The sequence below is a fragment of the Myxine glutinosa genome, chromosome 1 (genome assembly GCF_964187855.1).
Source record: "Myxine glutinosa chromosome 1, kmMyxGlut1.1, whole genome shotgun sequence".
Classification (NCBI taxonomy): Eukaryota; Metazoa; Chordata; class Myxini; order Myxiniformes; family Myxinidae; genus Myxine; species Myxine glutinosa.
This window is the reverse complement of record NC_136261.1, coordinates 443,418,777-443,434,097: the sequence shown is the minus strand read 5'-3', so window position 1 is coordinate 443,434,097 and position 15,321 is coordinate 443,418,777. Positions and strand designations below refer to the sequence as shown.

Genomic DNA, 15,321 nt, shown 5'->3' with positions numbered 1-15,321 from the left:
TTTTTATACAATCGCTCTTTGAAAGAAGTACGATTAAAACGCTCAATAACAACAGCCTTTCCTTCAATAAAGGTATTGTATAATGTAATGCCATTCTCTTTAAGAAATTTCATAAATATGCTGTTATAAAACTCTGTTCCCTCATCAGTCCTTAACTTCTTTGGTTTCCTTTCACTTTATTAAATATCAGTTTGAAGGCTAACATTAGGGTATTACCCTTCTTGTTTTTCTAAGGAACAACCCATGCAAATCTACTCCTCAAATCAATAACGGTTAAAGCATACTTGTAACTCCGATCATTATTTAGTTCAATTAAATCAGCGGACTAGATGTAATCAACCCCTTTGGAATAAACCTTTCTTCATTTAAACTTTGTGATTATAGCTTTGTGTAATTCATTAGCTAAAATGATTCGTTCCTCGGGGTTAATATCATCCTTAGAATTTAGTAGTTTTTTTGAAGGGCAGCCCCCATCCCTAATCTCAATTTAGCACCTATCATTTTCTTCACGATAAACCTATCAACTTTCTCTCTCAATGTTGGATTTTGCATCAGAGACAAATTATACAGCATTTCTCTATCGGCTTCGTGTTTCCCTCTAATGTAGTAGTTTTACCATAAGCAATATCGAGCTTTAGACACATTTTATCAACCCTGTTTTTAGGTTTAGAACAAGGTTTAGGATTGTTATTTTCATCTAATCTTTTATCCAAGTTTGTTTCTGGGCCGCAGAAGGAATACCACGGTAGATGTAGTTCCCCCGGAATCCCCGTTGTTGTAAATTTAGTCCCTGACAAATACTTTTGTATATCACCCCCGCTTTTAGATGGGATGTATCGCCAGATTTTAGCGCCACATATTATGCATTCTCCCTTTTCACAAACTCTATTCTTTTTATTTATATCGTACGATATATTTTTAGTTTAGTTTTCTTTTTACATTTGATACAATAACTCATTTTATTTACTAGATTAATTAATTTTTTTATTACGTCTATGTGTCTATCAGGGAGATAATCAATTCCATTGTCTAAAATAAACCTTTTATCATCATAAGCCCCAAGAGCTTTCTTGTTCACCTCCTCTGTATATACATAATTGATGATTATAACTTCTCATCACATTCATAGTTCTAAACTGCTCCATCTTCAAAGTTAAACAATTAAAATAATGTTCAAAGCCTATTTCTTCTTTAATAACACCTTTCTTTATTCTTTTTGTCTTCTTATCACATTTTTCAATATTATTATCATCGACGTATTTATAAGCATAAGCCTTAGATCTCAATCCTACACCATATTCACTCATTACCTTTCCCCCTAATTCATCCTTAAACTTTCCAATAACCTTTTTATTCTTTGAGGAAAACAAACTTATCGTCTGACTTATAATTACTCGTATCGTACAAGTCAATATCCTCAAGCATATCTGAATAAATATCTTCCGTCTTAATTTCCAAAATGAAACTATCTGTATCCATATAAAGTAGAGAAACATTATCTTGATACTTCTTCTTCAAGTTATTGTAAAGGTAATCTTACATTAGTAATTTTGATAAATCAAGAACCGTCATTCCTATATAAATTGGCTTATTCATTTCAATACTCTCGATATCCAAATGGATAGCAACAAAGTTCTCTGAAAACACCACTTCTCTTTGAAAACTGGGTTTATTTTTTAATTTTGATGCTTGTTTCCCAGATGTAGCAAGTTTTATGTTTTGTCTATTTGTAAGATTTTCCATAGTTTTCACAAACACAGAATTATTCATCAATTTATAAAAGTCTTTCTCAAACTAATCTTTTGCTTTGGTTCTCTTTTGAGTGTTAAAATCAATATACTCCTTCAACCAATGGCCTTGGTCAAACTGTAAAACTCTAAGAATCTTCTTTACCACCAATCCTGCTAGGACATATTGGTTCAAGTTTCTTTGGTGTAAAACATATTTTTCTTTATCATATAACGTAGTAATTAATTTTTCTGTTGGTTTACCTTTTATATTAAATGATCGTTGATAATCACTTCCCCATTCTTCTTTCGGGCATTCTTTGGTAGGGGCATATGGTAGATCTTTATGTTTATTATAAAGTTATTGGGGATTTTTTTTTTTGTTTTTTTGTTTTTTTGTATACAAGATCGAGGCTCGTGAAAGAGCGAACATTAATCACACAGAAAGACAAACCGACACATAAAACATATAACATAGGGAGCGGTAGACAAGATGGGGAGAGAGGGAGAAGGACACAAACACAACATTTGAGAGCAGGGACCGAGAGACATGGAGACATCGAGAGATCTGAGAGAGGGCGAGGGCTTTGGGGGGGGGGGCGTGGGAAGGGGGCAGTGGGAGAGGTATAAAACATATGGACACTGCCAGGACTTCCAGGAAAGAAGTTGGAATTTAAAACAAGGTGGATCTGGGGTGAATTAGCGGGGGTAGAAAAGATCAAGGTTTTGGATGGGGGAAGATAAGAGATGGTGGTGAACAGCTGTTTTAAAGACCTGGAGGGAGGAGTGGGATTGAAGGGAGTGAGGGAGTTTGTTCCAGAGGCGGGAGAAAAGAGGAATGAAAGATATACCAAATCAGCCTCAAAATAATATCCAACTTCTGAATCATCCAATTCTTTTTGTGAAGATGTAACGATGTAACGATGTTTTGTAAAACCTTTTCATAATCTTTCTCTTCAACCCATTTGAGGCCTCCATATGGTAGAGCTTGAGACATAGCCCATCCATACAAATTATTAGCATCCTTATACATCAGGTAAGAACTATCTTTCAGATCATCATAATTAGGAAGATACTTATTGTTGGCTTTTCGATATCTATTAGAACATACTTGAGATATTCGTCCTCTTTTAGCCACTTCTATCACAAAAGCATATCTACATCGAGGATTAAATCCAACTTCTATATTGTCATTTTTAGCATAGCACTCCAAGCCAATCCAGGAGCGGTGTAGTCGTGGACAGGATCTAACCCAAATGATTGTTTTTTTTATGGCAAACTGTTCTAAAGGTTTCAAAGACTTCGACCAGTAGTAAGACGTCGGTTTCAAGATACAAGTCATGGTACTCCAAGGTTCTTTATGTTAAACGTCTTCCAAATATTTTGTGCGTGAGCATAGTCTTTATCAGTTATATGGCATTTATTTAACTCGTTATAGAAACTTCTTTGGTGGGAAGTTGTGTTTCTTTAAATCTCTCAAATGAATCCATGTAATCATACGGGTATATCCCCTTTTGTGATAAGAGTTCAAGTTCTTTTTGATCTGATATATACTCTGAAAGACATGGAAACTTTTTTATATTTGATGCTAAGGTAGACAATGAATTTGACATAAATTTAAATGAGTCAAGAAACCTGATGTGGGTTGTAATAGGTTTTCCATGAATTATTTTTGAATGAATTGTATTTTTGAATGAATTGTAATTCTGATCTGTGTTAGGAATTGCTGAAATGTATCCAGGCGTCTTTGAAAGTGCATTAATAAATAGATGTGTATCATAATGGGCGTTGTTGTGAAGAATGATGGGAATGAAATAGGGAGATTTATAATTAAGATTATAACTTTGATGAGCCGGGCCTCTATATTTACCGGTGAGGTGACAATGATCTCTAAACTTTAGGCCGCCATCACTTTCCTCTTCAGTAATTTCTTTTCCACAAATATGACAGATGTTATTTGGTTCCCTAAATTCTGTTTCTTCTTCTGTTGTTAGGGGGTTCATTGGTTTATTGGTGTCTCTCATTATCACCCTTAAGCGAAGACAGTCCTCTTCTAATCGTTTTACAAACTCGTAAGCCGCATCTCCCCCCCTATAAATTTCTGATTTGTTGTATTCATCACCAACGGATGATTTGATGTAATAACAGAAACGACAAGGAGCATGTTTTTGGGATTTATTCGTGAATGATGTGTTGGGGTTTGTAGAGGCTGTATCGATCTTTTCAAGAATACATTCAAAGTCGGCATATATCACGAATAGATGTTTTAAAGTTTTACCGAAATCTTTGATATGTATGTATAATCTTTTTCTGGCATAGTAAGTATGGCGGCTTTATGTTTAACACAGTATTCTAAGTGTTTGTCTAATTTTTCTTCACTATCAAAGGAGTTATGATACTGCTTACAGGGGTATATTTTACCATGATGTTTACTTATTTGCGAAGAATCTAATCTTGAAATTTTTTTGATTTAAGCATGATGTGAATTTTCGTCCGAAACATAATATAGAAGATCAATATGAATTTCATCATTTTTATAGTCATCAGAAATGTACAAATTCTGAGCTTTGTTTTTGTCCGTTAGTCCATAAACATTAGCAGATAGATTATTCATTTTCTCAAATTTAGGAATATCAGGTAATGTCATTGGAAATGTTAGACCTTCAACATTTAATGTATTTTCATATTTCTCATATTATGATAACCTTTGGACATGATGTTTGGCGGGGTGTAAGTGTGCAATAACAGACCATAGAAAACATTTATTATCTTTGTTTTGAATATTAGTAATCGCCTTTTAATTATTTTTATTTTCCGGCAAATCAATGTAAGAAGAAGCGTTTAGGGGGTCTGATTTTAGAACGTGTATATTGATGAAAAGTATTTTAGTTATGGTAAATCCAAGCAAATGATCTACCTGTTCTTCCTGTTCTATAAGTTTGTCATAAACGTCCGTTCATAAGAACCCTCGGTGTGATGTGATAAAGTAAGGTTTTGTTCTCATAGAGCATTCTATAACAAGATCCTCTTTTTCACTATTCGATTTTTTCAATTCCATTTTTACACCCATATAAAATTTAAGGGAATTAATCTCAACCAACATATTCTTTACATACCTTTCAATGGCGGGTTTGACTATTTCAACTGCCTCAGCTATTGATTTTGGTTCTGGGGGTGTTAAATTAAAAATCCTTATTTAATATGACCCTTAAATGCTCCGTCAGAGTCCTTAATAGAGTATCCGATCAACTTCTTGTGTTTTTGGGATTTAAGATGATGGAAAGCTCGCCTTCAAGACGAGCTTATCACAAACGCGACAATATTTTGTTTCTCGCTCAAGCGGAAACATCATCTGTGACTATTTAGCTCTGTGTTTGTTGGTTTGGAGGTGTCTTTTGTAATTGTATTTATAATCATGTTCACAAAAATTACAATATGTTGCGACCCTGCTGTTCTTTTTAAGAAACTTCATCTTCTTATGTGAGTTCATCTCTTTATATATAAGAAATATATAAAATCTTTTTTTGCTATCTTTTGGATTTTTATTTTTAAAACCTCTATATATATAAAATGGCACTGAACTATAATAATTTTGATACTAAAAATATAATTTTTGGAACGCCTAAATATTCCAAACATGGGGGAGTTTAATCTTGCCGTATATCAATTAAATATAAACATTCGAATGAAAACATTACAAAACTATATATTGAAACACCGGAGGTATTGTCTTGGGGTATTAAATCAAGCCGACCTGTTGGTGTGGGTAATAAAATTATTGAATCATTTTCTTTCCCAATTACTATGTGCAATTCACGACCATCTACATCAACCGAGGAAAGGAAAACTATTAAAATATTTGAAGCAATTCTTTCATTGGTTAAGGCACATGTATTAAGAGAAACCAAATTTATATATCCTCCTAATACAATAAATATTTTTTGGAAAAATTGTGATGAGAGAGCATCTATCAGGGACCGTTCTATCACTATGTACCCAACGCTTATGACAACCGGTGAAGAAGGGTCGCCGATAGAGATTACAACAACATTTTATGAGGATAACGATGATTGTTGTATCGATCCTCAAGAATTGATGGGGGTAAACTGTAAGGTTATTTGTGCAATCGAGGTTTCTCAGATCCTGGTTGGAGAGCATGGGTTATTCATTCGATGGAAAGTTAATGATGTTGTTGTTAAACAAATATTTGGAAAAACACGTAAACGAATGGTTAACACTAGCAACATCTAATTAATGAGAATATGAAGATCCCAATCATAATACTGATGACAATCTTAGGGTTAAGAGTCATAAAAAAATTTAAACCATGTGGTTTCAAAATTGTCGTGTTGAGAATATTCGTTTTTTATTTTATTATTTAATTAATCGTTATAATTCTGAAATTATATTTTGCAAGCCAGATCTACCCTTTGTATCACATGTTGGTTACATGTAGACTTAATTATCCCTCTTGAGTCATATGTAAAAAGTTTGGACATCGGTGAATTCCCTGCTCCAGAACACCATAGAAAAGTCTAGGTGTAGAAATTTCAGTAAAAGATCAGTTTGTTTATATTCGTAGATTAAAAATCCTAATCGCGAATTAGGCAAAATTCTGCTGCTAGTCACCATAGCTTGGAATGTTTCTTCAACACTTATATTATTTACATCAATATAGTAAAATGTTTCAGCATAAGGCAAAATGAAATCTTTTAACTTATTTAATTTTTTTATGCAGCGCATTAATTTTCATGTCAATGGTATTAATATTTATAATTTAATCTTCATTGAGGTTATTCATTTTATAATGATATATTTCTTTACACTAAAAATCAATTTTTCCCTTAATGTTTTGAGCAACAAGAGGGATGTGGGAGTCTGCCCCTTTGCGTCACATGTTAGTCACGTGTCGACTTTATTATCTGTCTTGCGTCATATGTAAAAAATTTGGAAATTGGGAAAATGTGAAATTTTGAGAAATTTTGGGAAAAATAATGAAAATGTGAAAATCTGAAAATCTGAAAATATAACAAATAATGTTTTAAAAATAATTATTTAATTAAATAATTCGAACACTTCTTGTTTGTGGTGAGTCACTTCCTGTTTTGGAGGCAATAACTAAGATTATAAAGTAGGTTGTTAATAAAGTCACCACCAATAAAGTCATCATCTCTCAGGTCACCACCACCCCCAAAGTCACTATCCTTATGTTCTCAACCAAACGCTTAATTACGTTAAGTATATATTGAAATATTCTGTCTTGTTGCTCATTCATTTTATATGCCAACATAAAAAAATTGAACTTTTTTCCCAAACATTACAATATGTTATTTTCAAAATTTTAAACTATATGGGTTAAAAAATTTACTATTTGGAGAAACAACAGGGATGTGGGAGTCTGCCGTTTGTGTCATATGTAAAAATTCGGAAATCGGGAAAATGCGAAATTTTGGGAAAATCGTGAAAATGTGAAAATCTGAAAAATGAATAAATAAACTTTTAAAATAATTATTTAATTAAATAATTCGAACACTTCCGGTTTGTGATGAGTCACTTTCTGTTTTGGGGGCAAGGAGGGATACGGGGATCTTTTCGGATTTGTGGGTGGTCTCGAAATCCCATTTTATATCTACTAACCTTGTAAGGCAACGTAAACTAGATGTGGCTTTCTTACAAGAAACCCACTCTACTCCATCATCTTACGCTATATGGAATCGAATGATGAAAAAGGCCGGCTACTTTAGCGATTCAACCTCTCGTACAGCAGGAGTTTCCTTTCTAATTAATCCCCATTTTTGCCCGCTCCAACTCTCATTTCAGGAAATAATCCCAGGTCACTTAGCTTCACTGGAGTTTGTTGATAGAGACATACATTTTACTTCAAAATATATATATGCCCTTTCAAATGGCACAGACCGACGAACCTTCTATGACATGTTACGACTCCACATGATGCAGTTAGACTTGCAGAAGTGCATTATAATGGGCGGTGATTTTAATTGCAACCTGAGTGTGATCGGAATGGTGCAGAACCTCAGCCCGGACTAGCCAGACTGTTATTTAAAATAATAATAGATTTTGCTTTTCAAGATATCTGGTGGATACAAAATCCAGGCACCCATCAATTTACCTGGTGTAAGGTTTCCAATAATCAAGTGGCCCTTGCCAGACTTGATAGATTTTATATAAATTTGCCATTTGCCAACCTCTCCCCCAGCACTGAAATTTCCCCATCTGGTTTCTCCGACCGTCACCTCATTACCATGAGTTACCGTGTAGGGTTATCTCCAAATCGCCACTCTTTTTGGAAACTGAACATTTCCATATTAGATAACCCCTCCTTTAAAAATGCATTTGAGAGGGTGTGGTCCAATCTGAGAGGCTCCAAATCCAGTTTTAAGGACCAGCGATTGTTGTGGGACAACACAAAGGTCCAAATTAGAAATTTCTGTCAGCAGTTTTGTTTCCTAAACACACAGGTAAAACGCAGAATGAAAGGGGAGCTCGAGAAGGAGATTCTCCAGATTCAAACGAATTAAAAAAAACCCATCCTTACCCCCCCCCCCCCCAAAATAAACTAAGACTGTGTGAGAAGAAGTCTCTTCTTCATAATATAATTTATAGTCAAACCCAAGGAGCACTAACGAGACTACGCTTTCAGCACCTTTACCTCCTGGATTCCCCGACCCGGTTTTTCTTTGATTTTGAAACAATATTTCCACATTCTCAAATTACTGCTTTGAAACGTCCTGATAGTAAGGGAAACATATGAAAATCTGTTAACTAAATTGTTACCAAAAAATTTCTTCACCAATATGTTTGTAAAGGTGTGGAATAACATGTGTTAAAATGTTGAAGGTCAACTCCCGTGGGAAACCCAGAAAAAAAGCTGTTGAATTCGGGTACCGAAAAATTATTTTCGAGAATTTTTTTTTTTTAATCGGCCCTTAAGTAACTTATGAGGGCTCAAATAAGGGTTTTTCATGATTCTGAGTTGATTGTTAACATTTATATTTCACCACAGACACTCCTTTGTGGGAAAATTAATTTCTAAATATATCTAATTTTCTACTTTGCAGGACATGGAGTCTAGCAATATGGATGAAGACGTTACTCCACCTGTGCTCAATTGCTTCATCTGTGCACGCTCGGATACACCAGCTGAAAGGCTCATACAGGCAACTCCAAAGGGATACTCAACTTTATTGAAACAAGCAGAAACTGTCGAAAATGTTACTGTTGTGGAACGTATGAAGGAGGCTCAAAAGGAAGGAAAACTGAGGTACCACCAGAAGTGTAAAAATGATCTGTACAACAACTTTGTTGCAACCACCAAGAAGTCAGCTCAAGCATCAAAGGCAGAGAAAGAGTCATCAAAGTTGAAGAGAAGACGCACTACTTGTGAGTTCAGTTCATCAACTGGCTGCAGTTCCAGAAGATCACAGTCAGTTGACCTCCTGTATAAGGATGTATGCATTCTTTGCAACCAACCAGCCAAGCTCGACAAAAATAATCCAGCACAAGCTAGAAAGAAATACAGAGTGCCAGATAATTTGACTGCAGATACACTGAAGGCAAGCTTGCTGAAGACAGCACGGAGTCGCGGGGATGACTGGGGCACTGAAGTCACTGGATGCCTGGAAGGGATCAACGACTTGGTAGCAGAAGAAACACTGTACCATTTGCGATGCAAACTTATGTTTGCGAGAGGTGACAGTTTGTCCAAGACTGATGAGGAAGGAAAAAGGAAGAGAGGACAGAGAAGTATTGATGAGGAGCGAGAGGCAGTTTTTATTGAATTCTGCGAATGGTTAGACTCAGAATTAGAGCATGGGGTAATGAACATGGACCAAGTCCATGAAAAGCTGCAGAAGTTTGATCAGTCACCAGAGAAGAGCCTTTCTTATTCAAAGCATTGGCTAAAGATAAAACTTCTAGAGAAATACGAAGACACCATGTATTTCACAACACAGGAAAGAAGGGCAGATGTACTCTGTCTCAAAGATGGCACCGACAATATTCTGCGAGGGCATCATGCTAATCTTGACCATGGAGATGAGAAGACTCAGATCATAAAGACGGCACTCAAGTTCATATCCAATGATATTGCCTTGATTGATTTAGGTCCAAAGTCATACCCCACCACACACAGTATGACTGACATCGATAGTCAGCTGACACTTGTTCCTGCAAGCCTTCAGATGTTCTTGAGACCGATTGTCAAGACAGACGAAAGAGTTGCCGTTTGGGGGCAGAATTTTATTAAGGCCTGTCGACCTCGGTCTGGAGTATTGCCACACCAAATGGGGCTTGCCATACAACTTGATCATAGATTTGGGTCAAAATGGATGCTCAACAAGTTCCACCGGCTGGGATACACTGAGTCTTACACGGAGACACAAAACTACAAATACTGCTTCCTTAATAGTAGGAGTGGAGATGATGTTCCAGATACTTCTGGCACTCTTGACACCATTGTGGAGGAAACCGATGAACAGATCAATGATGCGGTTGCGGTTGATGCTGCGCTTGAGGATCAATCAGTGATTACAGCCAAAGTGCCAGCCAGTGAAAGTGAATTGTCAAGTAATGATCAGGTGGTCTTTATGGAGGTTGGGGAAACAAACAATGCAGTCACTCAGTTTGTTGGAGACAATATAGATTTTAACATTGTCTCTATTCACGGAAACACTCCCTTTCACTCAATGGGTTGGATCGAAGTCACCTCTCTGGCACCACCTTTGCCAGATCCACAGACAACAGCAGCTTTCCCCCAGGTGAAGTTGAAGGCACTCGACAAAGCTAAGATCCTGAGAGGAACTGAAGTAAAGATTATTCCATTTATGAACAGGAAACAGATAGGAACGAACGCGATCATGTTTCTCCCCCTCGCTGAGCTTTCCTCCTCCCTGGCTCATGATCAGCCACTCCTCACTCCAGGTGACACACTCTGGGCAGCGGCAGGAGTGATCAAACCAGAGACTCTACCTCCAACAGAGGGTGCAGCTGCACAACATTCACTCCTTGCCTACCTGCAGACCCTGGACTGGATCCTTCTACAGAGCATGTCTCTGAACCCCAGTGACTATGGATGGACAATAGGTGTGCATGGGTATGAGCCAGTTCCAACACTGGACCCCACGGCTCCTGAGGAGCTATTGCAGTTCACGAGCTGTAATTGTCATGGAGATTGCAGCAACCGGCGATGCAGCTGCAAGAAGAATGGGGTCACGTGCATCTCGGCCTGTGGAGTCTGTAATGGCATTACATGCAGAAACTGCAGTCATGATGTTGTTGAGTCTGAAGAAGACATAGACAATGACTGTTGAAACTTCTGACATTGTGAATGAGAAATAACTCTTGAGTATTATATATGTATGTGAAATAAAAGCTACTTTGTGTGTAAATGTAAAAGTGAAAATATAAATGTTAACAATCAACTCAGAATCATGAAAAACCCTTATTTGACCCCTCATAAGTTACTTAAGGGCCGATTAAAAAAAATAAAAATTCTCGAAAATAATCTTTCGGTACCCGAATTCAACAGCTTTTTTTCTGGGTTTCCCACGGGAGTTGAACTTCAACATTTTAACACATGTTATTACACACCTTTACAAACATATTGGTGAAGAAATTTTTTGGTAACAATTTAGTTAACAGATTTGTAAAATATTTCATAAAATGCCCTTACTATGATAATTCAATCATGACCAACCCTGTAGAAATTAAGAAGGATGCAAGACTATTCTTCTCTACACTTTACCAGACAACAGATACCAATGCAGGACTTGTTCCGAACTTGTTTTATGGTGTCGGTACACTAACTCCAAAGCAAAGAACGGATTTGGAGTCACCACTCATGCCTTAGGAACTTTCTGTTGCCCTTAAAAGCCTGGACAGAGGGAAAATCACCTGGCCTGGATGGTCTGCCAGTGGAGTTCTTCGAGGAATTTTGGGACTTGATAGGACCGGATTTGCTTCTGGATTTCCTGGAGAGTTTGAAGAAGGGTAAACTTCCATTGAGCTGCAGGAGAGCCGTGCTTACTTTGCTTCCTAAAAAAGGGAATGTATTGCTCATATCACAGTGGAGGCCAGTGTCCTTATTGTGTATGGACTATAACATTTTCTCAAAGGCTTTAGCCTTGCATCTCTCACCCCTACTAGGAGACATTATACACATAGACCAGACTTATTGTGTTCCTGGTCGCAATATTCAGGACAATATCTCTGTTGTCCAAGATGTCATTGAAATCTGTGAAATTAATTATGAATTGTGGCTTGATCTTCCTCGACCAGGAGAAAGCTTTTGACTGTGTTTCTCATACATATATTTTTGAAGTGCTAAAATGTTTTGGTTTTGGACCTCTCTTTCTATCCCATAAACAATTATGTTATTCAAACATATCGGCTATCTTAAAGATAAGCAATGAACTTGTACCCCCCTTTTGTGTTGGGAGAGGGGTAAGGCAGGGCTGTCCTCTGTCAGGAATTTTGTACGCTTTATCCCTTGAGCCACTCTTAAATACCTTTCAAAAGTCCTTGTCTGGTGTTACGTTTTGAACCCACACCATAAAAAGCATTGCTTATGCAGATGACATCTGTGTCTGCATCAGACAGTCAGAAGATGTTGATTTGGTGATGAGTGCTTTGGATGTCTTCAGCAGGGCATCATTGGCCAAGATGAATTGGACAAAAGCAGAAGCGCTGTGGCTTCAACCCTCTACCTGCGCCCCTATTTCCTCTCCCTCCTCTTCTCCCTGCCAATCTTTCGTGGAGAAGACATGGGATTAAGTTCCGAGGGGTGTTCCTTGGCCCTGGGAATTGGGTGCGGCATAACTGGGAAGGCTTGTTGGCACATATTGAAGTACTGTTACTGAAATGTCGGTTTGACTTTTTGTGTGATTAATGTTAGCTCTTTCACGAGCCTCGATCTTGTATACAAAAAAAAAAACGAAATGGGAGAACTTGCTCTGCCAACTGTCCTACCGAGGTAGGGTACTAGTCACCAACAGTCGGGTCACCACTAAGTTATGGTACAAGGTTCTTTCCCTGCAGCCGCCCAAGACTATGGTGGAGGACATACAAAAATGCATCACCCATGTCTTCTGCACGGGAAAGCATTGGCTGAGACCAGAGATTCTAAACGTACCAACTGTAGAGGTTGGCCAAGGGCTGGTCAAAGTCAAGTGCTGCATCATGGCTTTCCACCTACGAACAACATGGCGCTTCTTGGTTGAACCATGTTTGGCCTGAAGACAGCTTACCAGCTCCATCTTACGTCAAGTGGGAAAGTTGGACCTTGCACAGGAGTTGTTCCCGATGGCCTCGACCAAGATAAACCTATCGATGCTACCTGCCTTTCACCAAAGCCTACTGAATGTGTGGCAAGCCTTTACCTGTCTCCGTGACCCCTCGACTTATGTTTGATTCATGTTCTTCAATGAACCATTATTTCACAACACGGTATTTGGTGAGTGTGTGAATGAAAGTACCTTCATTCAAAAGTTGTTGACCAGATCAGATCTCGTGGGCGAACGTTGACCAGATTTCGCGAGATCTTGTGGGTGACATCACGGATTTTCGAAGCTGAACACGTTCTCCATGTTTTTAAAGTTGTCATTGTTCACAATTGTATTTTGTCGAAACTGTATTTATGTTTCGGTGTGTGTACCTATAGTGTGTCCCTAGGAAGATTATCGGTGTAAATCTTTCATACCTGCATAAAAAATCGTCGGTTAATTTGTGCTGCATATTTTGAGGCCTTGTACCGTGTCCTACCTTGAGGCTTTGTTTTTCTCTCAGCGGTCTGTCGATTGTGCTCCAATTACTTTCGTTCTCTCAGTTTTTCCCAGTCCTTTCACCCACATTTCCTTGCTTAAAATCTCAACAACAAAAAAAACAAACAAAAAAAACATTTCCTTCTCTGTTCTTATTCGTTGTTCTTGTTCGTTTATTCATTGTTCTTATTTGTTCGTTCGTTCTTCGACCACATGTTTCTCCCCCATTTCTCCAGATAGTTTTCACTGTTAAATTTAAAAATGTTTAACCATTCCCCTGAAGTACTGTATTCTGTCGTACATTATAACACCTTTTTCTTCTTCTTCTTTAAAAGGGTGCTTTCGACTTGCGCACCAAATCTATTTATTCCAAAAAAAAATCCATCTCTTACAGTGCCTCGTTCATACATTCCGTAAACTCACCTGCACTCCACCCTCCCTCCAGCGTCCTTAAACATATTTTTGACTCGAAGGTCACAAGAAACTCATTTTGCAATAAATGTTCGTTTCACATTAATCGTACACTTTCTAAAATCCAATATCACCCCTCCGCTCCAAATCTTCCACATCACCCCTCCCCTCCAAACCTTCCCCATCAACCCTCCCCTCCAAACCTTCCCCATCACCCCTCCCCTCCAAATCTCTCCCCTTGCCCCTCCCCTCCAAATCGTCCCATTCACCCATCTCTTTCAAATCTTCCCCCTTGCCCCTCCCCTCCAAATCTTCCCCATCACCCATCCCATTCAAATCTTCCCCCTTGCCCCTCCCATCCAAATCGACCCAATCACCCATCCCTTTCAAATCTCCCCCCTTGCCCCTTCCCTCCTAAACTCCCCCCACACCCCTCCCCTCCTAGACACCCCTCACGCCTCCCCTCCTAGACTCCCCACCCTCATTTATTCTCAATTTCCCCCCTCTCACCCGTCCTCCTCAAAGCGTCCTCCCCGCTTCTTCCCCCTTCCAACTCTCACCTCCATCTCCCCCAACCTTCTGCCTCGCTCCTCCCCCTCCTCAAATAACACCTCACTATGCGTCACCCAATCACCATCAAACATTTTGTCCACCCCATCCTTCCCTTTCTCCTAGATATTCTGAAATCTCTGACACACTGTCAACAGCTCTCCCTACATCTTCCTCCTCTTCCACATCTTACCCTACCCCTCCACCCCCCCTGTTCTGTATCCGATGCTCCCCCTTCATCTTCATGAACGGTATGGACCTCAAACATCCGGGGGCCTTCGCTCAAACTTGACTGATCTCTCCATACAGGTTGCTTCTGACAAACCAGACTTGATCTGCTTAACAGAAACTTTCCTCCTTCATGATGTCTCTGATTCCTTAGTATCTCTCCCGGGTTACTCCCTCCTCCGGTATGATAGACCTGAGCCTCGTCCTGGAGGTGGGGTTGCTATCTTTATCAAAAACTCTCTTCCTCACTCACCCTGCACTGCCCTCTCTCCACCTCAACCCCAGGAATACCTCTGGCTACGGCTTCCCCTTCACTCCCACCTTTTGTTCATATGTGTGTTGCACCATCCACCAAACATTGATGACTCCATCTAAATCTCGCTGTCTGATAATATGGACCAACTTCTATCAACTCATCCCAACTCTCTCTTCCTCATATGTGGTGATTTCAATTGTCAGCATGCCAGTTGGCTGGGTGTGGGTACCTCTCTCACCAGCCATGGCTCCTCAGCAAAGGACTTCTGCGACTCACTGGGACTGACACAATCTGTCAATTTCCCGAGCCAGATCTCAGTCAACAGAGCATCTTCTCTTCTGGACTTGGTTTTGACTAACTTCCCTGCAAATGT

The 15,321-nt window shown here is 38.7% G+C and overlaps 1 protein-coding gene across 1 annotated transcript in view; it reads left to right on the top strand.

The window, feature by feature from the left end:
- The window catches only part of LOC144889681 (uncharacterized), a 91,669-nt gene extending 78,403 nt beyond the window's left edge, over positions 1-13,266 (top strand). Inside the window, exon 4 of the mRNA XM_078770869.1 lies at positions 12,389-13,266. Within this exon, the coding sequence (XP_078626995.1) occupies positions 12,389-12,604 (216 nt within the window). The 3' untranslated portion in view covers positions 12,605-13,266. The remainder of the gene's footprint in view (positions 1-12,388) is intronic.
- The last annotated feature ends 2,055 nt before the right edge of the window (positions 13,267-15,321 follow it).